Source organism: Symphodus melops (assembly GCF_947650265.1).
Source record: "Symphodus melops genome assembly, chromosome: 12".
NCBI classification, from domain to species: domain Eukaryota; kingdom Metazoa; phylum Chordata; class Actinopteri; order Labriformes; family Labridae; genus Symphodus; species Symphodus melops.
In genome coordinates this window covers 7477785-7503326 of record NC_136702.1, presented here as the reverse complement: position 1 = coordinate 7503326, position 25542 = coordinate 7477785, and the positions used below count along the sequence as shown (strand labels likewise).

At 39.9% G+C, this 25542-nt stretch overlaps 3 protein-coding genes across 6 annotated transcripts; 2 read left to right on the top strand and 1 right to left on the bottom strand.

The window, feature by feature from the left end:
* Positions 1-73: 73 nt before the first annotated feature.
* Positions 74-11258, bottom strand: rpgra (retinitis pigmentosa GTPase regulator a). Of its 4 annotated transcripts, none has more exons than XM_079356856.1 (14): positions 11069-11258; positions 10676-10801; positions 10472-10564; positions 9719-9781; positions 9438-9596; positions 9185-9334; positions 8943-9101; positions 8550-8705; positions 8147-8271; positions 7765-7971; positions 7063-7552; positions 6888-6979; positions 1886-6100; positions 74-784 (listed from the first exon to the last, which is right to left on the bottom strand). In XM_079356856.1, exons 1-13 carry the CDS (start codon positions 11097-11099, stop codon positions 1934-1936), a joined length of 6018 nt encoding a protein of 2005 aa, XP_079212982.1. In that variant the 5' UTR covers positions 11100-11258; the 3' UTR covers positions 74-784; positions 1886-1933. The 4 variants fall into 4 exon arrangements, with proteins under 4 accessions (XP_079212982.1, XP_079212984.1, XP_079212983.1 ...); XM_079356858.1 differs by having other exon boundaries at positions 74-2136; positions 2473-6100; XM_079356857.1 differs by having other exon boundaries at positions 74-2865; positions 3046-6100.
* Positions 11259-11655: 397 nt separating this feature from the next.
* otc (ornithine transcarbamylase) lies at positions 11656-15183 on the top strand. The gene is made up of 10 exons (XM_079356861.1): positions 11656-11878; positions 11993-12131; positions 12219-12300; positions 12650-12737; positions 12860-13013; positions 13098-13220; positions 13415-13468; positions 13553-13702; positions 14318-14455; positions 14553-15183. Exons 1-10 carry the CDS (start codon positions 11796-11798, stop codon positions 14610-14612), a joined length of 1071 nt encoding a protein of 356 aa, XP_079212987.1. The 5' UTR covers positions 11656-11795; the 3' UTR covers positions 14613-15183.
* A 209-nt stretch (positions 15184-15392) lies between these two features.
* On the top strand, positions 15393-22855 carry gpr161b (G protein-coupled receptor 161b). Its single transcript, XM_079356859.1, has 6 exons — positions 15393-15951; positions 16932-17319; positions 19173-19894; positions 20100-20207; positions 20924-21049; positions 21266-22855. The coding sequence occupies exons 2-6, from the start codon at positions 16976-16978 to the stop codon at positions 21541-21543; spliced, it is 1578 nt and encodes a 525-aa protein (XP_079212985.1). The 5' UTR covers positions 15393-15951; positions 16932-16975; the 3' UTR covers positions 21544-22855.
* The last annotated feature ends 2687 nt before the right edge of the window (positions 22856-25542 follow it).

The window sequence follows — 25542 nt, the reverse complement described above, 5'->3', positions numbered from 1 at the left end:
ACAACAAAGGTCTCTCATTTCTTTTTACTCTGTACATTGTACTTGAGATACTAAAACAAGTTCAAAAGCGGAGTAAATAAAGGAAAGCAAAGCTTATTAATGATCACCAATAACATTTAAAACCTCTGCAAGTGGTTCATTAGCAAAAAAGATATAGCACATGGACTAAACTATACTCACCGGAAAAAAAATACTTAACTTATAAGCACACAAACGTTGAATTGCTTCCTTTTTTTCTTAATACACAGACACAAACACACATCAGTGAGAAGCAGCAACAAGAGAGTGGAGGAAAATGTTCAAGTTTCAAACATGGGTCGAGGTTTGCTCAAAGTTTCACATTCTTTAATGATGAACATTTTACAGGAAGTCAAGATAGATCCAAGTTGTTTCCTAGCAACACTATTCTCATGATATTTCCTAAGGCAACCAAACTTTAACTAAGGTTTCACTCATAGTCTCCTATAGGGGGAGTTTTAATCTTCAGCACAGCAGATGAATTCTGGCTTGACATTTGTACGACTGTCTTCCACAGCTGATTAATATTCTGTTTTATGAGAATAAACACACATGCCTACAGAAAGAGAACAGGGTGAGAGTACAGAGCTGCTGGAAGACTAACCAGGGTTTTGTCCTGCACAAGCTTGAGGTCTGCATGGTTCAGAATCCCGGGAAGCGTGTGAGGAGGCAAGTCCGCACATGAAGGTGTTGAAGGGTTCTTTATCCTGACAGGAAACAGGAAAGGGAGGCGTGCGGTGAAGCGGCTGCTAGTGGATCTCCTGAGCTGTAATTATATGTGGGTTCAGTGGACTGGTGAATTGACTCTTTGAGGTCATGTGAGGAAAGAGTTAAAAGACTGATTCAGAGTCACAGCTGATAGTTTGAATTAAGGATGTCTCGAGTTCAAAGGGTATCTTTTCACCAAGTATATTGTTTACTTATAAAGCTTTAAGCCTTTAAATGCATTGTTTTTGATGCAGCAATAAAATTCCTTCCTGCCTTAAGACACATTAAACCTAACACAGTTTGAAATGACTGTACTTTTGTCACCATAAAAAAAGTCAAATTCCCGAGCAATATTTATGGAGTTTGAAATTGGTGCAGTATACAATCTAAACATCTGACTGCTGCAGGTCATGCTGAGGTCTCAGACAGAGAATTATCACCCTCACGGCAGTCAAAGCTGACAATATGTGGGCAGACACAAGGCACTCTCTCAGCAATACAAATATTCATTTTTATATGAGAGCACCAACGCAATCACCAACAAATCAAATAAGTCGGGGAAATAAAGACAGAGGGAAGGAGAAGATTATAAGTACATTTCATGATCGACTTTCAAACCCCTTTACATTTTTAATATAGAAGTCTGGTGATATGATGTACTTTTCTTACTTTAAATCAGTCCCATAAAAACAAAACAAGCTACTTCTTTGCTTAACCAAAATTAAATGCAAATTTAAATTCCCTAAAGGTCAAAAAGAGCAAAAAGGCTTCACTGCAGATCATGGTATTAAAAACATCATACAGGGGCAGGAGCTGTACGATGTTCCTGCAGGTTGAGTGACTAGAATGCATCATTCCAGGTCCTGGTATTGAAAGACGTCCTGGAGGTCAAGGTACAAAAGACGTCACTGGATGCCAGATACTAGAATAATTCACTACAGGTAAAGTAACTCAAGACGTCACTAGAGGCTGAGGAAATAAATTACTTCATTGCAGAACACGATTCAAAAAGATGTCACTACCAGTGGAGGTTCTAAAAGACATAGATAGGAGTCTACGTAATAAAAGACCTCACTGCGAGATGTGGTTCTAAAGGAGGCCACTGCAAATTAGGTACTAAAATACTTTGCTGCAGGTTGAGGTAAAAGATATTGCAGACCTTCAGGTCACAAAGAGAAGCCAACCCAGGTCAGGGTACGAAAAGAAGTCACTGAAGATCAAGGTACTGTGGCAGCACATCGTTCCAGAACTGTTTAGGGTCATCGAGTTTCTTCTTCGTCCTTGGAGCTGGTTTTGGTTTCTCTTTCTGTTGTTTCTCTTTCCTGTTTGTAGCAGGAAACTTCTGTTTCACTCCCTTTTTTGTTATTGGTAATTTTGGCTTTTCCTCCTCTTCTTCCTCCTCACTCTCCTCTTCCTCTTCATCAGCTGCATCTTCACTTTCCTCTTTTACAGAGTCATTATTTTTATCCTGTTTTGTTTTTACCTTTTGATTACTAAGTTTAATCTCCTTATTTAGCTTAACATTTGTTTCATTCTCTTCTTCCTCCCCCTCCTCCTCTTCACCAGCTTCTTCTTCTTCTCCTTCATCAGCTGCATCTTCACTTTCATCTTTTTCAGAATCACTCTGCTGATCCTGTTTTGTTTTTCCTCTTTGATTACTGAGTTTCATCTCCTTATTTGGCTTCACATTTGTTTCAATCTCCTCTTCCTCGCCCTCCTCCTCTTCTTCACCAGCATCTTCCTCACTCTCCTCTTCCTCCTCTTCTTTTTCATCAGCTGCATCTTCACTTTCATCTTTTACAGAGTCATTCTTTTTATCCTGTTTTGTTTTTCCTCTTTGATTACTGAGTTTCATCTGCTTCTTTGGCTTAACATTTGTGTCCTTCTCCTCTTCCTCGTCTGCCTCTTCCTCTCTCTCCGCTTCTTCCTCACTCTCCTCCTCTTCTTCTTCTTCTTCTCCTCCATCAGACTCATCTTCACTTTCATCTTTTACAGAGTCATTCTTTTTATCCTGTTTTGTTTTTCCTCTTTGATTACTGAGTTTCATCTGCTTCTTTGGCTTAACATTTGTGTCATTCTCCTCTTCCTCGTCTGCCTCTTCCTCTCTCTCTGCTTCTTCCTCACTCTCCTCCTCCTCTTCTTCTTCTTCTTCTCCTCCATCAGACTCATCTTCACTTTCATCTTTTACAGAGTCATTCTTTTTATCCTGTTTTGTTTTTCCTCTTTGATTACTGAGTTTCATCTGCTTCTTTGGCTTAACATTTGTGTCATTCTCCTCTTCCTCGTCTGCCTCTTCCTCTCTCTCTGCTTCTTCCTCACTCTCCTCCTCTTCTTCTTCTTCTTCTTCTCCTCCATCAGACTCCTCTTCACTTTCATCTTTTTCAGAATGATTCTTTCGGTCCTGTTTTGTTTTTCCTCTTAGATGACTGTGTTTCATCTCATTTCTTTCATTCTCCTCTTCCTCTCCCACATCTGCCTCCTCCTCTTCTTCTTCATCAGCTTCTTCCTCATTCTCTTCTTCAGCTTCCTCAGAATCATTAGCTTTCTTTCCTATTGTTCGATCCTGTTTTGTTTTTTCTTTCTGATTTTGGAGTCTTGTCTCCTTCTTTGCTTTAAGATATGTTTTATCATCCTCTTCTTCACCTCCCTCCTCTTCTTCCTCATCATCACTGGCTTCTACCACACTTTCTTCTTTTCCTTTCATTTTTTCCTCTTCTTCACTTTCATTCTCTTTGTCATCATCTTCCTCCTCTACTTCCTCATCTTCACTTTCATTTTGCTCTTCAGATTCCTCTTCCTCCTCGTCCCCCTCATCCTCATTCCCCTCTTCTTCTTCTTCTACTACCTCATCTGAAGTGTCCCCCTCTGTCATTTCATCTGAAGATGCTTCTTCCTCACCATCTTCATCCTCCTCTTCATTTTCTTCATCACTCTTTTCATCCCGTTCCTCCTCTTCATCTCCACTGTTTTCTTCTTCCTTGTTTTCAACACTCGTTTCATCCTGCTTTTCCTCTTCAGCTTCCTTGCTCTCGTCAGATTCTTCATCAACATCTGCTGACTCTTTCTCCTCCTCCTCCTCCTCCTCACTTTCAGTGGGGTCTTGTTCATTTTTTTCTTCCTCAGTTTCACCCTCTTCCTCTTCCTCTGCTTCATCCTCATGTTCCTCCTCTTCCTCATTATCCTCATCTTCAGGATAAGACTCTGCAGCCTCTTCCTCCTCTGTCCGAGCTACACTTATCGATTCCTCAAGACTTTCATCTTCTTCTTCACCCGCAACACTGTCTTCCTCTTCTTTCTCGTCACCCTCCTCCTCCTCTGCTGCTTCACTAACCTCAGAGTCATTCCCTTCCTCTCCAGTATCCTCCTCTTCGGCCTCTGTAACATCACTTTTCATCACACTTCCTTCATCATCTTCCTCGCTGCTAGAGCCTTTTTCCTCCTCGCCATCTTCCTCTGCAGTTCCGTTATCTTCTTCTTCTTCCTCCTCCTCCTCTTCAGAAACACCCTGCTTTTCCTCTACTATTTCTTTGCTAACTTCACCTTCCTCCTCCTCTTCTTCTGCCTTGTTTTCCGAAATGCTTACACTCGCTCCCTCGTCATCTTCTGAATCTTCCTCATCATTGTCTTGCTCATCTTCTAAAGGCTTGAAGGACTTATCTTCTTCATGTTCTTGCTGGGAAGTCTCAGGGTCGCCGTCATTGTTCTCTCCCTCATTTTCTGAGCTGACCTGCTCTAAAGCATCACTTTTCTCCAGCTTTTCTTGTGACTCATGATGAGTGCCATCTCTGCTCTCTTCTTCTGCATCTTCATCCTTAGATTCTGATTGGGGGCTTACCTTACCATTCTTTGTGCTTTCTTCTGTTGAAGAAAAGTTTGACGATGTTGAGGAAAGGGAAGGTTGTGTGATTGCACTTTGCTTTGTGAACTGCTTCATCCGACTGGGTGTTGTTCTTTGAGTAGGTGTATCTGTATCTCTGTCGGACTGAAGGCTCGCTACGCTTGTTACTGCTTCGCTAAATATCCCAATAGCTGCACCAGCAATCCCAACAGCAGGAATAAGAGTGGCTGCCGTACTCAGGATTTCCCCAAACCTTGGCTTTTCTGCCTCTCTTTCTGTTTCAGAAACATGTAGCTCTCTTTCAGGAGATTCAGGGCCAGATAGGGATTTGGCTTCCCGGACAGAAACCACCTCTTTTCTCTCAGGGTTTTGTGTGGAAATGGAATTAGTGTATGCTTCAAAAGGTACATCCTGCTGCGATAACAGCTGGCTCATATGTTTAGTTTGCTTGTTCCTTGTCTTGACCCTCTTATCATCCTTAGAGTCTCCATCATATTTTCCATCTTTGTTTTCATCTCCCTCTTCTTCGACTGGTTTGGTTTTTGCCTTCAGTTTAGTGTCTTTTGTCTTCTTTTTGATCTCAACTTTAACAATGTCACCATCAGATAGCTTCTGCTTATCTGCAGTTCTGCCCTTCAGTCTCTGAGATTTGTTCTTTGTTAAGTTTAGCTCATTAAAATCAGCTTTTCCTTTGATTTTACTTTCTTTTTCTGAAGTATTTTCTGCAAATATACTGACATTTTTGACTGGTGTAAAACGGTCTTCTTGGGGTTTCCTTTTCAGAGGTGTAGATTTAAGACTTTTTGATTTCTTAGACTGAGCAGGTGAAGTGACAGATGAGGTGCTCTTTTCCAATGGTGGTGTTTTACTTTGATCTTTTCTTACATCTGTTTTTTCATTGTGTAACTCTTTTATTGGAGTCGATTGGACTGAGCTGGTCTCCTGTTGCATCTCCACTTCAACAGGTTGGACGTCAAAGGTTTCTAAATCTTCTTTTAAAACGTTTCCTGCTGATGTTGGACTTCCACTTTGGACAGATAAACTTGTCATTTCATCTGCTTTAGTGACCTTAATAGCAGGAGATGCCCTGTCGTTGGCTGGTAATTTACTTTTTTCATTTTTTGGTGAAGCCTTCTTTAATGTTTTTTTTTCTTTCTTGCTATTTTCCTTCAATTCAGTCAGTCTCTGATGGGCTTCTGTAAGTGTCTTTAGGACTAACTGGGGAGACTTTTGGCTTGAGTCTGGTAATTTGCTCTTATCTCGTTTGAGGGATTTAAATTTGGGGGATCCCTTTAGACGTTGCCCCTCTTCGTGGTTTTGTATTTTATTGGAGTGCTTAGGAATGTTCTTCTTTCCTTTAGATGTGACTTTGGGGCTTTCCAGACTCTTTGGGCTCATCAAAGGAGACATATCTCTCTCTGAGAAGCTGGAGCCTCTTAGGAGCTCTGTGGGTAACGCCCTGTGAGAATTCTGTTCTGCTTTCCCATTTGATTGTTCCACAGTTGTTCTTCGAAGTGCTCTACCCTTCTTCTTTTCCTATAAAACCACATTAAAAAAAATAGACATTTTGTCAGGTGTTAGGGTAAACAAAACAGGAAGAACAATGTTCAAACGCTCAAAAACATTGGGAAGATTTTTAACAACTGCAGCAAACCTGCACCCCCCAAAATGAAATAAGCAGTTGTTGCATTCAACAGAAATTACTAATCCCATTACTCTACATGAATAATCATACAGTCATACATCATTTAAAATTACAACCAGCAAACACAGGGTTACTGAAGACCACATGTTGTACTATGACACACAACAGCCCTGGAGACTCTTTCACAGCTTGCTTCATCACGGCTGTGAAAACCCTGATAAGATGTGGCAAAATTCCTGTCGACTTCTCTCAAAGTGTTGTCTGTGTGTGTGTGTGTACTTATGTGTGTGTTTGCTGAAGACATCTCTGAATCTGCTTTAAGGAAACCATTACACATTCTTCAAAAAGTGAAATAAACATTAAAAAAGAGAAATAACACAACAAAACACGAAATACTGTTTTTCCACTTAAGCACTACAACCACTGGGGGAAAAAAACCCATACACAGACACACACACACATACAGTACGGTATGTATGCTGAGCTCTGCACATTTCCTGGAAAACTCAGTGAGTGTTCTACGTTGCTGTTTCCTGCCCTGGAGTGCACATAATCTAAGCCACAACCAAGGAGCCGAGAGAGGAAATAACTGACTCTGTGTTAATGGGACGAATTAAATTACATTTCTACACTTAGTCAAACCATTGCACAAGAATGCATTAATATGATTTCCCTCACCATGTTTGGCAAAAAGTCTGGCTCAACTTCTTTTTCAGGGATATTTTCATCCACATCGTCTATGTCATCAGATATCTGAACTGTTTCTCCCTCTGAAAAAACAAACAAAACAGACAATATCCAGGTTATGCAGCATTACACATTATCTACCATTACAGTTCAAATAAGAAGTTACCTGTTTCTGGTGCGACAGAGTGCCCATCCTCACTGAGATCTTTATTTGAGATATCGCTAGAGGCTCTGGAAGGAAAACTAGGCTCCGTGGGTGATAGAGGGGATAAGGATTTTTCAATTAAGGCCTTTCCAGTGCGCTGTTTTCTTGTCCTTCTAGTAACTGAGATGTAAGGTTTCTGTTTAGTTATAGACTTGGGCGAGAGTAATGGTGAAGGCAACTCTTTGGATTTAGACTTGGAGGAAGCAGCTTTGGAGGATTTACTCTGTAATGTGTCTGATGATAGAGGTCGTGGGCTCGAAGGCTTAGAGGATAAAACCGGGCTTTGTGATGCTACTGATTTTGGTTTTGGGGACGATGAAGGGGTGGTTTTTGTTGAAAGGGTTTTAGGGGTTGGGATATTTCTTGATGTTTGCCAGGAGGTGTTGAGGAAGTCAGAATTTAGACGTGGGAGGTTCTGAAACATTTCCCCAAACAGCTCTAAAGATTTCCGCTGAAACACAAGAGAGAAAAAAGAAAATACTTTTAATAAGTGGAGGGTTTTAACTATAGCTATGGAGTGCCCCCATTCAGTAAGGTAAAGGAACAACAGTGGAGCTATAACATGGTGCAACACTGCCCCCTACTGTATTCAGACAACTATTACAGTAACCTAACTTTATTGAAAAAAACTTTTCTCAGGTTTTTTATAGTGCAGGTTCCTACTTTTTTTCGGTGGCGGGCTCGAGCAGTGAGGGCTGGACGTGGGACTAGTGTATTAGGGTCAATCAAAGTTTCAAGAAGGAGAATGTCTGTGTATCTTGACTCCCACAAGTTCTCTGAATTTGTTACGTCTCTCTCCAGGTTGTCCTCTTGGCTCTCTGGTGGTCTGAGTGCAGCCAGTACCAACATGTGGTTACCACCACAGGACACCTACATAAGAGGAAACACAGGCTCTTAATCTTGTTGCTTTCTGTTAAGTGTTTAATTCCTTAATTTGATCACTCTTCTTAGCAGGTGAACTTGAATAACAACATTTTGGAATTGTTGATGGAAAAAATCCTGCTGTACGAACATGAAACATTTTCTTTTAATCACATGTACTTACTAACTGAACATTGTACTTGAGAAAGCGTGTGCAGAGTGTCGGGCTGAACCGGTTGAAAAAGTTCTCCTCTTCTAACCCCAGTTTTCCATGTCGACCATCACCAAACGTGTAGAGGAGCCCTTCGCCTGGGAGTCAGGAAGAAGAATAACATTTTATTCAATCAGTTCTGCACTACTGCAATGTTTACTCTTTATATGCCGCAACTATGGCCCTATACTGTTAATGGGAGGTGAATGGATTTCAACAGATTTGACTAAATCTGAAAAAACGTCATGATGAGATTATTCCAAAGAACTAGTCAAACATTGTGATTTAAATAAAAACATAATTTTATCGTTATGTTAAGAAATACTAGAAGACAATCGCATAATAATGACTGAAAGAAACTAAGGGTATTTCTTACTTGTGATGACAGCAGTTTGGCTCTCTCCACAGGCAATGTGCTTGATGCTATTGTTATAAAAGTGCTCAAGTGTTTTTGGCAAATCAGCTTCAAACAGAAACGTTCCATGGCCCAGCTGACCATACTGACCCCTCCCGAATGTGTACACGCTCTTCTCTGGCACAAACAAACAGATAGAGGCCAGCTAAAATGTACCTTTTAATTACAAGTGATACACAACAGTTATACAAATAATCTCACACAGGCATTTCAAATTCAAATAACTGTATTTATCCATAAGAAACTTCAGTTAAAAAGGATCAGTAAAAGTATATTGAGGTTTTTCACTGGAGTGGCTGCTGCTGAGTGAATTTACTAAATGTATTTTGGTTACACACAATGCTTTTAACTTACCTGTGAGTGCCACTGTGTGCTCCCCTCCACAGGACACCTGGATCACACGGCCCAGAATCCCTTTCACCCTCTGAGGGACTCTGTGATTGGCCAGCTGCTCCTCCTGGAGACCAAGCCTTCCGTGCTCGCTTTCTCCAAACGTGTAGAGATCTCCGTTTACTTAAATACACAGTACAACACTGTTAGCAAGATCAATTACATTAAAGTTATCTTAAGGTCCTTGAGACTGTGGTGTACCCTACCTGTGATAAATGCAGAGTGGTGGTACCCACAGGAGACCCACATCACATCTTCCCCTGCATCCACCTCTCTGGGTTCTGCTGTGAATCCCTCATCTCCTAAACCAATCTGACCCACAGAGTTGTCTCCCCACATGAACAGCCTTCCGTCCTCTACCAACACACACAAACAGCATGACGAAAAGTCAAAAACATCTTGGTTCTGGATCTTGGCTCGCAGAGATTTTCTGATACTATGACTTGTCATTGTTTGAACCTGTTAAGGCAGCTGAGGTATTGTATCCTGCAGAGAGCATTTTGATTGGTGCGTGGTCACAGAAGGGATGTAGCAAGTGAAAGGATGAAGAGTTATTGCAGTGGCCCAAACCCAGTTGGCCCTCCTGGTTACTGCCAGCACCATACACGTTTCCACGTCCTTAAAGAAACAAACAAAAACCTGTATTTAGAATATAAACAGCCCCTGATGGGCAATAATGCTTTACACTCAAGAAAACATCTGCCATTTGTCATTATTAACTTATTTGTGCAGCACTGTACCTGTGCAGATAATCGTATGATTTCTCCCACAGGCTACAAGCTTCACCTTCTCATGCTTTAAGGCTAAAAGGGAAAGAGAAACATTTTAAATAGAAAGAAATTGAGAGTTAGAAATCTCAAATTTGTCTCAATATGATCTATACAATAGAAAACAACTCGTTGATTTCATGTCATACAATATGATACAATAAGATTAATATCATTTTTTTTTAATGGGAATCACAGAACTTTAAATAATTACCGGTACACAAAATTCATATAATTCCAAAAACACCCAGTGGAACATTTTAGTCAATTAGACCACATAATGAAGAGAAAGGCAATGGTTTGTTTTTAATTTAATTATTTCTACTTTTTTCTTTACTTTTTTTGAGGAAAAATAATAGGAAAATTATAGTTTTACAAGTTGAAATTCGATCACAAGTTGTACCCCATTTTGCACCTTTAAGTTTTCTTAAAATAGTGAATTAAGTTTACAGCCTGTAACGTAGTGGTCAACAATGCTGTTAACTAGAGATTTTCATCTGATTTTCAACTCATATTTTGCTACAAAGGGTGCCTTAAAATAAGCCACAATAAAACCAATAACAGATGTTTATTTTGTAGTCTTTGGTCTCATTAGAAAAGAATGAGCAATCGATTTTGAGCTATGGATCGCTGTCTAAGATAATTAATAAATGTGCCTTTTTTTTACTTGCATTATTTAAAGATTGAAGGAGAAAACAAACAAAAGCTCTGTGTTAAGAGAATTACCTTTCACTATGGCAGGTTTGTTGGCAGCAGGCTTCAATCTATGCCCAAGTTGGCCCCAAGTATTATGCCCAAACATGAGCAGCCTGCCATTTTCTGCAGACAAAATCATCATAGAAAATTAGTTCTGATTCAACTTTAGACAAGTATTTTTCATTTGAACACAATGAGAACTCATTCATAAGAATCTGCATAAATAGCATGCACCTGTAATGACAGCAGAGTGCTCTCCTCCACAGGACATTTGCACTGGCTGGTCATTTTTCAACCAGAATTTACCAGGCACATTGTCCGCAAAACTACTCTTTCCAAATGTGAAGATGGCGCCTGTTTCTGATGACAAAATACGTGCATTCGTTATTATATCAATTGTAGGAAAAGCAGTACTTAAACACTAACTTCTCTAATTTAACACCGGCTAAATCCCGACTCAACCTGCTGTCACATCTCAAGAGAGTTAAGTAGCAGCCTGACAGAAATAGCAACAGGTGGTTTACCACATAGACACACAGTCTGTGAAAATCGACATTACATAGGAAGGGCTTTCAATAAAACAAGTCCAATGTGATACTAACTGCTATGTTTTGAAGGCACTCTCACCAGGTATGTCCTCATCTCTCTGTCCAGTCATCTCCACTGGTGCTCACCTCTCGGCTCACCGTGCGCGTGCAGCTCAGCGTTGACTGACAGGTGGCTCAAGATGACGTCACAGAGGTGCGTGATTAAGCAATGAATTAATTTCCCTTGTACCAACAATGAGTTATTTTCCCAGTTAGAAACAATTATTAAAATATTTACTAAAAATCTAGGAGAATAAAGCAACATACACTTCGCAAAATATATGAAAATATGACAACCTTTATTTACTTTAAAATAATTATCATACGTGACCACTTAAATGTTTAAATCCTGTAAGAAAAAAATGTATACAATATTTAATACATCCTGTCATTGGATAAAGATGTATGTTTAATGCAAGTCGTGTGCAGTCATAGCTGGTGAAAAAACAACTAAACTAACTTTTTTGAGTGCGTAATATTTCACTAAAATGTTCCAGTAAGAAACCCATCCGTTGCACAACTAATTAAGAAAGAGAGACCATTTTATTTTTCAGTTGATAAACATTAAACGTGGACAGTGGGGAAAGCTGCTACGAAAACGCTCAGGACTGCTTCCGTGTCCTATGGTGACGTCAGACGTAACGACGCTGCATCCCGTTTGTTTGACGTTCTGACAGCATGTGGTTTTGGGGGGTAGGCTGTAAATGAAAGCTGACGAAACCTTCCCACGAAATTGCTCTTCCAATATATTTCCGATTTGAACAACCATGTCTACCAAAATGTTATCGGTCAACAACACGGTTTTCAAATGTTTCAGAACTTTTCAGAACAGTTGTCTGCGAGGGTTCGGGTAAGACTCATTATTTTTTACTCGATGTCTTGCACAGAAATGTTTGGCTAAAAAACAACAACAATTCTGCATTAATGTGCATCACTCATGTTGACGTTTGCTCCCTTTCTTTAGCACAGGGGCTGCCTCCCTTGGTTCGGTGAATTTGAAGGGTCGCAGCTGTCTCACTCTAAAAGATTTCAGCTCAGAGGAAATCAAGAGGCTGTTGTGGGTCTCAGGGGATCTAAAACATCGGATAAAACATGAGAAACAGGTAGCGAACATGTGCTAACTTTTGTTGACTGCAGAATGTGCAGTATTGCTAAATTTCTTGTACTGCTAACTTTGCTTTCTATTTCAGTATCTTCCTCTTCTCCAAGGGAAGTCCATTGCTATGATATTTGAGAAGAGGAGCACTAGAACAAGAATGTCCACAGAAACGGGTGATTGTTTCGTATTTAAGTGTCAGCATTATAAGGCCACCAGCAGCTATACCAAGTGTTAGACTAACACCTGAAATTACATTTATAAGGTGGCTCTAACAGAATTGTTATATCTCACAATCTCATCTGAGCTGATCCCATTCATCAGTGTAAAGTCGTTGTTAGCATGGATACAAAAGAACTGCTGAAAGAGGATTTTGAATGCATCCCCGGAACAGTACAGTCTACATCTCTGAACTATAGCCTCTCCCGTTTTTTTCTAAGCTTTCCCACATTAAAAATAAACATGTTGTCCTGTGCTTGCTCTCTTAACAAACTAATTGAAGTTTGCTTTATGTCATAATTCCAGGTTTTGCTTTGCTGGGGGGCCACCCCTGTTTCCTCACCTCTCAGGACATCCACCTTGGAGTGAATGAGAGTTCCACAGACACATCTAGGTGAGACGGTGCACTCCTGGTGTATTGGTTTAACCACTGAAATCTCTGTGCATGGTGTTTTTCAATTCATCACAGCTTTGCTTTACATGACAACCTGTGTAATCTCTAAACTCCCACCACAGGGTTCTCTCAGGGCTCTGTGATATTGTCTTGGCTCGAGTGTACAGCCACTCCACCCTGGAAGAGCTGGATAAGGAGGCCTCTATTCCCATCATAAACGGCCTGTCTGATCTCTACCACCCAATCCAGATTCTGGCTGACTATCTTACTTTACAGGTACTCTAGTTGCCGTTTTACATCGTACAGTTTATGCCTTTAGAATGAAAATGAAAAAGCATTTTCTTAAACATTTTCTCTCAGGAACATTATGGGTCCTTGAGTGGACTGACAGTGAGCTGGATTGGAGATGGAAACAACGTCCTCCATTCCTTCATGATGTCAGCAGCCAAACTTGGAATTCACCTGAAGATTGCTACACCAAAGGTTTGCCTCTGTTTATGCTGCTTTGCAAAGGACACTCTTTTCTTTTTGGATACAGGGGATTGTGAGTGTGTAGTCATTGCTCCCAAACAAATGCTTGGGAAACCAATAACTGGTGTTTTTTGTTGTTGTTGTTGTTGTTTTCTTAAGAACATAAATAATGAGAAGCTGAGAAACATTTGTACCTTAATTTTCAGGGTTATGAACCTGAGAAAAGTGTTATTCAAGAGGCTCAAAGACTCTCCAAAGAGGTGAGTTCTGTTTCACATTCTTATTATAAACAGAATGCTAGTAAACAACTTCTTATCAACTCACAACGTTGCATTTTATCTCAGCATGGGACTCAACTTGTTATGACCACTGACCCTATGGAGGCCGCCCATGGCAGCAATGTTTTGGTCACTGACACCTGGGTCAGCATGGGACAGGAGGAGGAGAAGAAAAAGAGGCTCAAGGATTTTAAAGGTTACCAGATTACAATGCAGGTAAAGAAGGACAATGTTCCATTATTATTTAGAAGAATGTTTTTGCTTTAACACAATGAGAAAATAGCAAATACATTCAGAGCAAACATATCCTATATAAACATGAAACTGGTACACAGCATCGAAATTAATTAGCTGCAAGTTGTTTTTATGTATGGTTGAACATCTGTATGGGCCAATATCGGCTCATCAGAAAATACTGTTGCAGGCACCAGTCAGCCAGCCAGCCAATGAGTAACTTTTTGTGTGGAATCAAGCAAGTATATCTAACTGCTGATTTAGAGAAGAAGTGTTTATATTGGGCAGAGCAAGTAACATAATGTACAAACTGCTATGCTAATGATAACAAGTTTAGCCAATCACATAGCTCATTTTGAAAAACAGACGAGTGGAAATACAAAGAAGTAATGAAAAAAATAAAGAGTAAATTAACAGTGTTTACAGACTTGTGTCATCTATTATTGTTATTTATTTATTTACTATTCTTTATACACTGTAAATCACTATGGTGAACACTGCTGTGTTTTTTGTGCTCTATAATTAAATCTGGATTGGATATTGTGACACTCTGTGCCGGTATTACCTTGATCATGTTTTTGCTCTGGTCAACTACAGACAGGAAGTGTTGCCAAACCAGACTGGACCTTCATGCATTGTCTCCCACGGAAAATGGAGGAGGTTAATGACGAGGTATTCTACTCACCCCGCTCCCTCGTCTTCCCTGAGGCAGAGAACAGAAAGTGGACCATTATGGTGAACAAAAAATATATTAATAATTTAATATTTAATTTATTTTGACCATGTTTCAGTGTTGTCCGTCTCAACTAATCATCATAACCTTCTCTTTTAGGGTCTGATGGTTTCTCTTCTCACCGACTACTCCCCCCAAATCCCAATGCTCAAGTTTTAAGCTCTCATTCAAACGTTTGTGTCATAATGAATGATAAATGATACAAAGTTTAATGTAAAACAATACAAACATCATCACAGCACAATACAGATAAACTCAAAGTTATTGTGTCTAAACAGTTGAACTTAATGGTACTTATTTTTGGGGCATGGTTTGCTTTGCTTTTTCGCTATGATTGTTGTTGAGGATAACTACAGAAACCATTGTGCTGTAAAATACAGACTTACAGTGACTGCTGTTCAATAATTTCAAGCCAAACTTATGTTTAGTTTAAAATGTTTCTGTGATAGGGAACAAACATTGCTGCAAGCATAACATCTACTGTCGACAATGACTTACTGACTCTTTCTTCGACTTGCTAATGTTCTTTATACTTAGCCGCTGCCTCCAACAGCATTAAAAATGGCCTCTGCCTTGGCTTACTAATTGTATTTCATCCATTTAATTAAATGTTTTTTCACCTGGTTTTTACAAGGTCACTGTATTTTTTTGACAGGCTTTCATATTTATTTTGGGGGTGGGAAATTACAAATTGTTTGCAAGGGCACCAGAATAAAGTTTGTCTACCAAATTGTGTTTCATGCCAGACTCCAAATGTGAAATAATAATAATTCTTACCCGTAATTGGCTCTTAGATTTTGACTTGACTAAGACTGTAATAAATGCAAGGGAATGAAATTGAAAATACGACTGAAGACGAAGTGCAGTGCTTGAAAAATGAAGGTTGCGCACACCACCTAGTGGACGGAGGTGGTAATGTCCTGGCTTTCTGATTGGATAACGGATAGATAGAAGTTTGTGCGGGAAGCTTTGCTCTCTGTGGGTGGTCCAGTCGGTCTAATACGATGCCACGCAGTTCATTCATGATAAACACCGTCCTCTGACATCAAAGAATCACAAAAGTGTGTATTGACAGAGTTTTTGTAAACATGAAAATGTATGCCTACAGTGTTACTGCCCCTCCTAAGTGAAACAAAATAACAGACAGTACTTGAACTTAAATATGAAAAAAGCTTTAAACGCAGAACTACAAACAATGACGATATGAAAACAAGACAATAATTTTTCACACTACGACCACCCACACAGTGAAGGAGTCTGCGAGGAGGAGGGCAGGAGGAGGAGGAGGAGAACGACGCCATTGCAGCCGCAGCTGGCCGTTTGTGATTCAACGGAGCAGGGCAAACGATACCCCAGCTTTACTATTTTGTGAAGCTTTCGGAGGTTTTTCTTGGCCAAACCACAATTACTGGGTTAAAGTGTGGACTAAGACTCGAAGAATGGATTGCTTGCCTGTAAGGGGGAGGAAATGTGGGGCCTCAGCGCCGAACCAAAGCAGGTAAAAAAGTAAAAAAGTTGGCTGTGTGCTTCGGGGGACAATGGGAGAAAGTTTCAGCTAACCTAGGCTAACTAACGGTAGATGAGTTAGCCTAGCACCCCTCCAATTTTGTATTTGTCTGTTTAATGCTCAACATGAAGCCAGACTTTGGTGTTTAACGTAAACACAAGTGCCGAGAGATGGCAACAAATATTCCTTAGTTAAAATAATGAAGCGAGTGTCTACAATTTTACGTGAAACATGGTCTTTAAACTCTGAAGCTTTTCAGACTTATTGTACATTTCCACCAGTAAGTGTAGTGTTAATGTGTTAACAAAAGCTTAGTAATGCATTTATCATGTGTTATGTGTGCTGAGTGGTCTAAAGGCAGTGCAAGAAAAAAAGTATATATTTTTTATTCTGCTTCAGTTGTTGACAACTTGATTTTCTGAAGGTTCAAAGCCATGCACATTGATCTTACATATTATTGCGATTTCTTTTAGAACATGGTGTGACACCTGGAATTAATAGATTTTACAATTAATCTTTACATCCCTATAAATTTAGTAAAACATGTGATTAGAGTAAAAAAATACATAAGTAACCCCAAACTGTATGTTTAGTAATACAATATTATTAAATGTACTTGATTTAAGAGTGTCATAAAAAAAACCTCCTGTCTGATCACAGTGTAAATAAACTTACTACACATGCTATTTTCCTCTTATTTTTTAGGTTCTTCATTCATGCATTATATACTACAAAGTTTTGATTTCATGATGCAGAATCAGTGCATGAATGAATTGTTGAGTATATTTTCTTCTGATCTGACATATGTTGTGTGATTAATTGTTTAATTCATTAAGAAAGTGGTGCAAACATCTGCTTCTTGAATATCAGAAATCGGAGCTTGTCCTTTTGAAAAAGCATTATTAGTCAATCATAAGGTTTTGTCCAAAGTATTTGAAGTAAATACTTTGAAACATCTGTCTTGTCAACAGTCTCCCAACATTCCTGGAAGTGTCCTGTGGCCCAGCCTCTCACCATGAACACCAGTAGGAACTGCACCACGCTGGGGAATGGAGAGGGTCTGGCTGCCCTGGAGTCTATCTCCATCGTGACCATCACGTTCCTGGCCTGCATGGGGAACCTCTTGATCGTGGTGACCCTCTATCGCAGGCCATACTTGCTCACACCCAGCAACAAGTTTGTGTTCAGCCTGACCCTGTCAAACCTGCTCCTCTCCATGCTGGTGCTGCCATTTGTTGCAGTTAGCTCTGCAAAGAGAGAGTGGGTGTTTGGGGTTGTGTGGTGCAACTTCACTGCCCTGCTCTATCTGCTCATCAGTTCCTCTAGCATGCTCACACTTGGAGCTATTGCCATTGACAGGTACGTTCTGGATAAAGATTACCAATATTTTTTTTGTTTAGCCACTAAGGGAAAGTGAAGCACGAATCAATCTATAAAGCTTTGTCAACAGTGTTGTGTAATATTAACTCTGTTTTTGCTTTTGTTTTGTTGAGTAAAACACAGGCTCAAAATGTCTACCAGCAGGTTGCTAACTTTGTCAGTCTGCTGTTTTGTGCTGAGGAGTAACCGTACATTAAATAATCAATGGTTTTCATTTTAAACAGAGCAAAAAGACTGAACTATCACAAGGCTGAAACAGTGAGCTGAACGATGCTTTGTTGAGCTGACAATTCTGAGCTATGTGATCTTTATCTGATGGTTTCATCGTCATACAGTATAACATCTACTCAAACAGATTGTTTAAGTCAGACATAAAGCAGAATTTGTATCAGTGGTTAGAGCTGTTCACACGCCCTTGAGCAAAGCACTAAAACGCCACCACATGAACTAATCACAGGCAAGTGGTATCGGCTCGTGGTTAAGCAGTGCATTGCTGAGAAGGAATTTTTAACTTCTTAAATTGATCACATTCTTTGACATTGTGATTGAATGAAAAAAAAAAAGTGTTTTACTTCTGATGAAGCTACTGTTTGATTTACCAATTCTTCCCCCCAGTATGCTGTCTGTGGGGATGATTGTTTAGCTATATTTGTTTGATGATTGTGATACAAATGTATATTGGCCACATCAGTGGTATGTAAGCTCAGCAGAAGTTCAGTTATCAGAAGCAGAGATGAAGGGCTATAAGAGCCTGAGATTTTATTACAACCACATACTAAAGTATGAAAGTGTATTATTTCTGTAAAAGCAGGCACAGTTATAACAGATTATTCAGACTGAGTTGGGTTTGCATCCAGTTAACATTTCAAAAAAAAAAATCAGTTCCAATATTTTTTTTTTTAGTTCTGCATTAGATTCACAGGAGGTCAATAAATAGAGGCAATGTTTTCTTCTGTATTCCTTATAAATTCATCTTTATGTTTTCAAACCAATCACAGCTGTTTTTATATGAAGTACCTGATTGTACCTTGATCTAAATAATACGATTTGAAACGGAAACCCGTGCAGGCCACCAAGCTCGTAAAATGTAGCACTTGCTGCGTCTCTCTTTAAGGTCGGTATGTTGCCTTGTAAACAAGATTGGTTCACCAATCCAGCTGAGAGATTTTCCTCGCTCAAGTGACACGCATTAGACATGCTTTAAAAAAAGGAACTTTGAATGTTTTCTGACACGAAAGCACCATTCATGTGCTGTACGGCTCAGATTATTTCCCATGATTCCTATTTATAGAAAAAAAGCCTACACATATACTGCTAATCCATCAGACTGAACTTTCTTTTATGCCAACGAATGCTTTGTTTTGTTTTCCTTCTACTTTATACGTTGTTTCTCACTTAAAAACATATTTTGCCACTTTGAGCTACAATTATTGTTTTGTTTCAAATGGTTTTCTCGGGTGAGCTAAAACTCAAAGGTGATGCACCTGTCTGGTTTTAAGATTTTTCTTTTTCTCCAGGATCACAAAGCTGTGTCATTGTAGAGTCCGTACAGTCCTCTCTGCTGTCGTCGCTCTTCCAATTACCCTCAGCACCTTCTGGGACATTTGATTACAGTGCACTATTAGCCAAGGCTCTCCTTTTCTGCTCACTTTGCAGTTTTTTTCAGAAAACACTTTCCCAGCATTGTTTGAGGGGGGGATAAAGTGCAGCCTTTAGCTTCTGTATCGCTCCCTCAAATCTCTGTGAAACTTGGACCTGAGGTCTGCCTTGGGAGCTTTGTTGAGTTTCCTATCTGCAGAGTTCCTCACAGCCTTTCTTTTTTGTCCCATCAGATACTACGCAGTGCTTTATCCAATGATCTACCCCATGAAGATCACAGGAAACCGGGCAGTCGTTGTCATCGCCTATGTGTGGTTACACTCCCTGGTGGGCTGCCTGCCCCCCTTGTTTGGCTGGTCCTCTTTCGAGTTTGACTGCTTCAAATGGACCTGTGTGGCATCTTGGCACAGAGAGCCGAGCTACACGGCCTTCTGGGTCACCTGGTGCACCCTCCCCCCATTTGTCATCATGCTGGCCTGTTATGGAGTCATTTTCCGAGTTGCTCGCATGAAGGCCAGGAAAGTGCATTGTGGGACAGTTGTTGTTGCCCGGGACGACTCTACAGGAGCTCAGAGGAACGGACGCAAGAACTCAAGCACCTCAACCTCCTCTAATGGAAGCCGGCGGAGCCTCGTGTACGCAGGAAGTCAGTGCAAGGCCTTCGTCACCATCTTAGTAGTGATCGGCACCTTCCTCGTCACCTGGGGGCCGTATGTCGTGGTGGTCTGTATCGAGGCTCTACGGGGACAAGGTAGTGTGTATCCGGGTCTTGAGACTCTGGTAGCGTGGCTGTCTTTCTGCAGCGCTGTGTGCCACCCCCTAATCTACGGGCTTTGGAATAAAACGGTGAGGAAGGAGCTGCTGGGAATGTGTTTTGGAGATCGCTACTACAGAGAGTCATTTGCCACACGGCAAAGGACGTCCCGCCTCTTCAGCATCTCCAATAGAATCACAGGTGGGAGAGCAGCAGTTATCATTTTAATTTAAATTACCCATTATTTGAGATACCCATAAATGTACTCTTGAACATCCTGAATTAAAGTTGTAGATATTTGAAATAGGAGTTTATTGAGAATGAATGTCCTTAATAATAATAAATGCAGGTTTTGTTTCAATTGTATTTGTTGTTGTATGATGAGGGCTTACGTGTGTTCTTTCAGATCTGGGTATGTCCCCACACCTCACAGCCATGCTGGCTGGTGGAGGTAACCTGCTGGCACCAGGAAGCAGCACGGGAGACACAGGCTTCAGTTTCACTCAGGACTCGTGTAAGTGTTACACAAGCGTCCCAAACCTATAGTGGTGGTCTATAGTAATGTACTCTTTAAATTAGTACTTTGTTTCCTGAAGAAACAAGCATAGTTAGTGGATAAAAGAAAGGGGCCACAATAACACGTTTTAATGTTAGAATTTGAGAAAAAGTGTTCTTACATAAATCTCACATTTATTGTATTGTCAACCAGCTGTTTAAAATTCAAAAGTAATCTGTGTATAATGATATTTATTTAATGAAAACATCACTTTGAGAAACTGGAAGAGCTGGAGTGTGTCTAGGTAAATTTCAATTTCATATTTTTGGATATGTATCTCATTTACTGATCAATTAAGCATCAATTCGTAGCTCCCATTTCAGTAGTTTCCTTATTTTTGACCTTGATTGTTGATCTACGTTTTAACATTAAAGAGAGATTAAGTAATCCATGACATGTGTAAACAGAGTTTGAACGTCAGACTGTTTTTATTGACTCTGTTGCATCACTCCCCTACCGCTCTGTTACAGTCAGCCCCACATTCCTGAATCACAGCTCATGTTTTCAGTTCAGGCTGACACAGGAAGGGCAAGTAGTGTCATGTGCATTCATTGCCAACCTGAACTCTTGTGTCAATTTGTTCAGGTGGTTCTTGCGTTAACCTTTTTAGTTTCATGTAACTTTCTTTTCGTTTAAACCTGTGTTTTTGTCCATATGTAATGTTCCTCATTCAGGCACAGACGTGATGCTGCTGGATAACTTCTCCACAGACGGCTGCTCCCACCCACAGCTCAGCGGACATCTGTCTGTGAAGAGGAGGAGCTCAGTCACCTTTGAAGACCAGTTGGAGCACTCCAAAGGTATCTTTTGCCCCATCAACCCCCAATGGGGAAAAAAGAGGGAAGGGTGTTTACTCGCCCAATGGAAAAAAAGAGGGAAGGGTGTTTACTCGCCCAATGGAAAAAAAGAGGGAAGGGTGTTTCCTCGCGAGGGTTCAAAAACCAAAATAATGTTTTTTTCAATAAAATGTGTCCAACAGATTTCAAAATAATCATGTATCTGACTTTTCTCCTCAGCTGAAAACATCAACACGTCCTCTGTTCAAGTCCAAGCAGAGGTACACAAATCTCTCGACACCTTTGCGTCCTGTCTCGCGAAGGCTATCGAGAATGATGCCAAGCTCATCATGTTTGGAGAGGGTCTGACTTTGCCGGGGGGATTATTCACAACGAGGGCAACGCCTAGGCCTAGATATCTGGATGGTCAGAGACTGAGGCTAGAGAGTATCGATGAAGGTATCGTCAAAGACGACAGAGATGAAGACGAGCAGGATGTGGAGGAAAAACCAGCCTGAACACAGCTGCTCTGAAGTTTACTTAGTTATTGAGCTGTGGAGGTTTCACACCCTAAACATGACTCCATGTGACCAATCAGAGAGCTGCCCATCTTGCTGTTTTGGAGCAGTCAATGAAGCCTTATTTTTCCATTCATGTGTACTCCATACTTGAAGCGGCACATTATTCATTCCACTATGTTGGACCAAGTGTCACCATCAGTGTCTTTGGAAGCTTTTTGATGGATTTGTGTAATCAAATAGAAAGCCTTAACTACTGTATCCTAAGTGATTTGTTTGTTAGTTTATTACTATATATAATTATATTTCATGAGTATGAATTAACAAGTGCCTCATCAGGGCTGTGCAGTTTAAAAGAACTGCAGTCTTTTAAATCGTCCAGAAAACTGCTCAGAGTTCATTTTCAGTCTGCTCTGCAGTGATGTCAGACCAAAAGCTAGTTTCTCATTGCATTGCATTCTGGGTAACCCCCTAAATCATGTCATGAAGCTACATAGGAATTCATCTGTATTGGAAATTGCGTATTGGTCATAGGCATATTTCAAAATGATTGTGATTGTCATGTTGCTGAGCCATCATATGATCAGAGCTTGTTGGACAGTACTTGTATTACCAATGTGGTACTTACAGAATGAGTTGTGTTCTGTTTGTGTCGGTACCTGATTTTACCACAGGGGTGTTCTTATCTTATGATCTCCTGCAGTAATTGCACTTGAACATGAACTTGTTGTCATATAAACCACTCACTGTTCGTCTGAACTATCACACATTAGGTAAGTGATTGTGCATACTGACGTAGGCGACAAACATTTAGTCGAACAATCTAATTGATAAATGTTTAAATGAAGGTCTGATGAACTATTATTATTGTTCTCAAGTATTTATGAAAATAGTCAATATCATTTTCAAGGGTCCACATTTTATGCTGTTAAGCGCTTAATGTCAGAAATGCTTTAACAAGTGTAGAAACACAAAGTTGAAACTCAATTCACCCCCTGAAAAACTGTGATCCAATTGGAGGACATGACCTGCCTGTATCCACTACACTGTGTTTAAGTAAATAATGAATGGTACATGTTGTTTACCTCAAGTTTTAACACTCCACCACTCCTTAGCAATAATCTCAAATGGACTCTCAGAGGACATTTGTGATGAGTAAAGCACTGTTCTATGTGCTTCAGTTTTACCTCAAATCTTCATGTTTCAAAGGTACTACTTTTGAAGGAGAAGTGATTTCATCTGTAAGTATTAATACCAACATTTTCCTTACAGTTTTGTATCATGATTATTCTATTAAAACATTTTACATAAACGTTTCTGATCCACTTAATTTTTCTCATACGGGCGTTTAATACGGTGTCTGGTCAGTACCTGTCTGTTTTTCTTCTCTCCCAAGTTTATTTGTAAAGCACATTTCAACAAGGCCATTCAGAGTGCTTTTCACAAGACATCAAAAGCATCATGACAGAGGAAAGAAAAGATACATACCGGTACATACAAAAAGTTCATGTGATGCAAAAAGCATCTTATTGCATCACATGAAGAAAACTTCCAGGCAAAGAAAAACATATTTTTCTCGTCTCAGGGCAAAATGAGGGTTGGATTCATGACCATTCAACACTACTACCATGTTTCTAATGATACACAGCTTCATGTAAATGGGTGAAGTATCCCTTTAAATGAACACATACCTTTATTCCTCTCTCCCTCACAATCTCTGCTTCTTCAGCTCCAATGTCCACTGCTGTTGTACGCTTAAAGAGAAACTTATATTACTCCCAACTGTCTGTAGCGTGTTTAATTAGCTAATGGACATCCATGTTGATACCGAGTTTAAGCAAACCTCCAGTTTGAAAAAAAAAAGTCTTCAATGGGATTTGCCAATAAAATATAAAAATGTCAGTACAATTTATGTCAGACATTATTACATTTTAAAAGTATATATCCACCTTGAATTTAATATTTGACTGAAGAAAACTTACTGCAGCAGCAAGAGAAGATGGCCAGTGCATTTTCTGGACGAGCTTCTTGACTGGAAATGAGGGTGTGGCCAATTTATCACTAAGTGTTAGAATGGATGTTACAACAAAAGTCTACACCAACACTTAGTTTACGCAATGTACTCTGAAAGTGTTACTCTTTATCTAAATAGTGTTAAAATAACACTAACCTCTGTCGATTTCAACTAACACTGGATATTTAACACCAACAGATTTGCTGTGTACTGTAGGTCTTCAATGTCAATACAGATTGTTTTTAAATTTTAACAGTTCCAGTGATTAAAGGTACACTTTGAACACATCCTTGAAAACAGTTTCAGTACCCAATTAATAAATAAACCAAGATAATAAAAAAAAAAGATATAAAACCACAGAATTAGATTTACAATCAGTAAACAGTTTGCGGTATAACGGCTCCAAATACTTTTATTGTGCTGATGTACCACCAGTGAAAATCTGGGCATTAGTTAGAAAGTCAGAGGTTCTAACTCAGTGTTATTGAAGACAATACAGCACATTGATTGATGAGTGATGTAAAACAAAGGAAATGTATTGTCCATTCAGTGGATTACTTTGGTGTCTTGATGGAATGGAACAATACTTTAAGTGGACTGGAGTAAGAACAAAAATAACAGAGCGGCAAACTTGAAAGCTAGACAACAGAGCCTAAGGTACAGCTGATGAAGCTGACCCAGTCCAGTTTCCAGATTTCATTTGACCAGCAAGGAAACTGAAGATGTGGGGTGAAGGCCAGTAACTTTAGTGATGTTTCACAGCCATAGTGGATCACTGGAGTGGGAGGTCCCCAACGCTGTCCTGGACTCTTTAATAAGTCAAGACTTTGGTGCCGGTCACTTACTCCTCTGATAAAGCTTTCAGCACAGACACCATAAAAATTTCCCCATTCGCAAATTTCTTCTTGATATCTTTGTCCACATAATTCTCTAGCACTTTAAGGTCCTCTCCGGTGTCTCAGTTATCATCCATCAGGGTCAAGAAACCATCTAAATCCCAAACCTGATAACCTCTCCTTGTTACATTTGGGAGATCCATGTTATGGGTAGATGGGCAGATATCTTCATACTTCTTCTGGGTAAACAGGTCAATGCCAATAAGGTGAACCTTGGCTTGCTTGCCTGTATCTCCGTGTTGAATCCAAAGTCATCCTTGGTATGAATCCTTCAGAAAGCAATGACTAAGTCTCACTTTGTTTTATGATAGAGAAAATTAAAATTTAATCATATTTTAAATTTTGCTCATCCCTTATTTAAATGTTTGTAATTTTGAACAAACTCAAATAACCACTGTTTTTTTGTTTTTGAATCGTGTTTCTGAAATGAAAATCGAATGACCAAAAGATAGACGGACTTTTTCTGAATGTGTTTTTGACTTAAGTTTCGTTTTCTGTAATTGCAGTGCGTTTGATGCTTATGCAGTTGTTTTGCATATTTGCATTTGTTTGGGAGTTTGCATTTAAATGTGCAGCGTTTCTAAATGTTGTTTCATCAGTTACCAAGCGTTTGACCCGTTTATTGGCTATTCCATACCACCAGAGCAGACCACTTTACTGCTACTTTAAATACTATTGTTACCATGGTATCCAGGTAAAGGAAAGTACTTCTACATGGTTTAAAAACTGAACGCTGTTCAACATAAGCTCTCAAGGAACTTTAACTTTCTTTACCCATCAAAATCTGTTTACCAGGAGCGCTTCTTGTCAACAGGTGAGACGGGTAACTGCTTGGGACCCCAGACCAATAGGGAGTCCCCAGAGGGCTGACAAACATTGGCCCCAAGCAGCAACCCAAAATGTGCAAATGTTGCTATGACAGTAGAAAACCTCCCTATGGGGGCCCCATCTGACTGCATCTACTCGTTGCCCTGATGAGTGCTGGTCGGAGGGCCTCTCTCTCAGATCTCTGCTTACCGTCCTTCTTGCCTCGTTGGTTCACCAAAGTTATGTGTACAGTTGGTTTTATATTGCACATCAGATACAATA

Excerpts from the sequence above, each read along its gene's own strand:
- rpgra (XM_079356855.1), bottom strand. The coding sequence starts at position 11,099 with ATGACTGGACAGAGAGATGAGGACATACCTG. Across the intron at positions 10,802-11,068 it reads GAGAGATGAGGACATACCTG|AAACAGGCGCCATCTTCACA; the intron begins GTGAGAGTGCCT and ends TTTTGTCATCAG. Across the intron at positions 8,272-8,549 it reads CCAAACTGCTGTCATCACAA|GCGAAGGGCTCCTCTACACG; the intron begins GTAAGAAATACC and ends CCTGACTCCCAG.
- otc (XM_079356861.1), top strand. The coding sequence starts at position 11,796 with ATGTCTACCAAAATGTTATCGGTCAACAACACGGTTTTCAAATGTTTC. Across the intron at positions 12,132-12,218 it reads GGATAAAACATGAGAAACAG|TATCTTCCTCTTCTCCAAGG; the intron begins GTAGCGAACATG and ends TTTCTATTTCAG. Across the intron at positions 13,469-13,552 it reads CTCAAAGACTCTCCAAAGAG|CATGGGACTCAACTTGTTAT; the intron begins GTGAGTTCTGTT and ends ATTTTATCTCAG.
- gpr161b (XM_079356859.1), top strand. The coding sequence starts at position 16,976 with ATGAACACCAGTAGGAACTGCACCACGCTGGGGAATGGAGAGGGTCTG. Across the intron at positions 17,320-19,172 it reads GGAGCTATTGCCATTGACAG|ATACTACGCAGTGCTTTATC; the intron begins GTACGTTCTGGA and ends TTGTCCCATCAG. Across the intron at positions 21,050-21,265 it reads CCAGTTGGAGCACTCCAAAG|CTGAAAACATCAACACGTCC; the intron begins GTATCTTTTGCC and ends TTTTCTCCTCAG.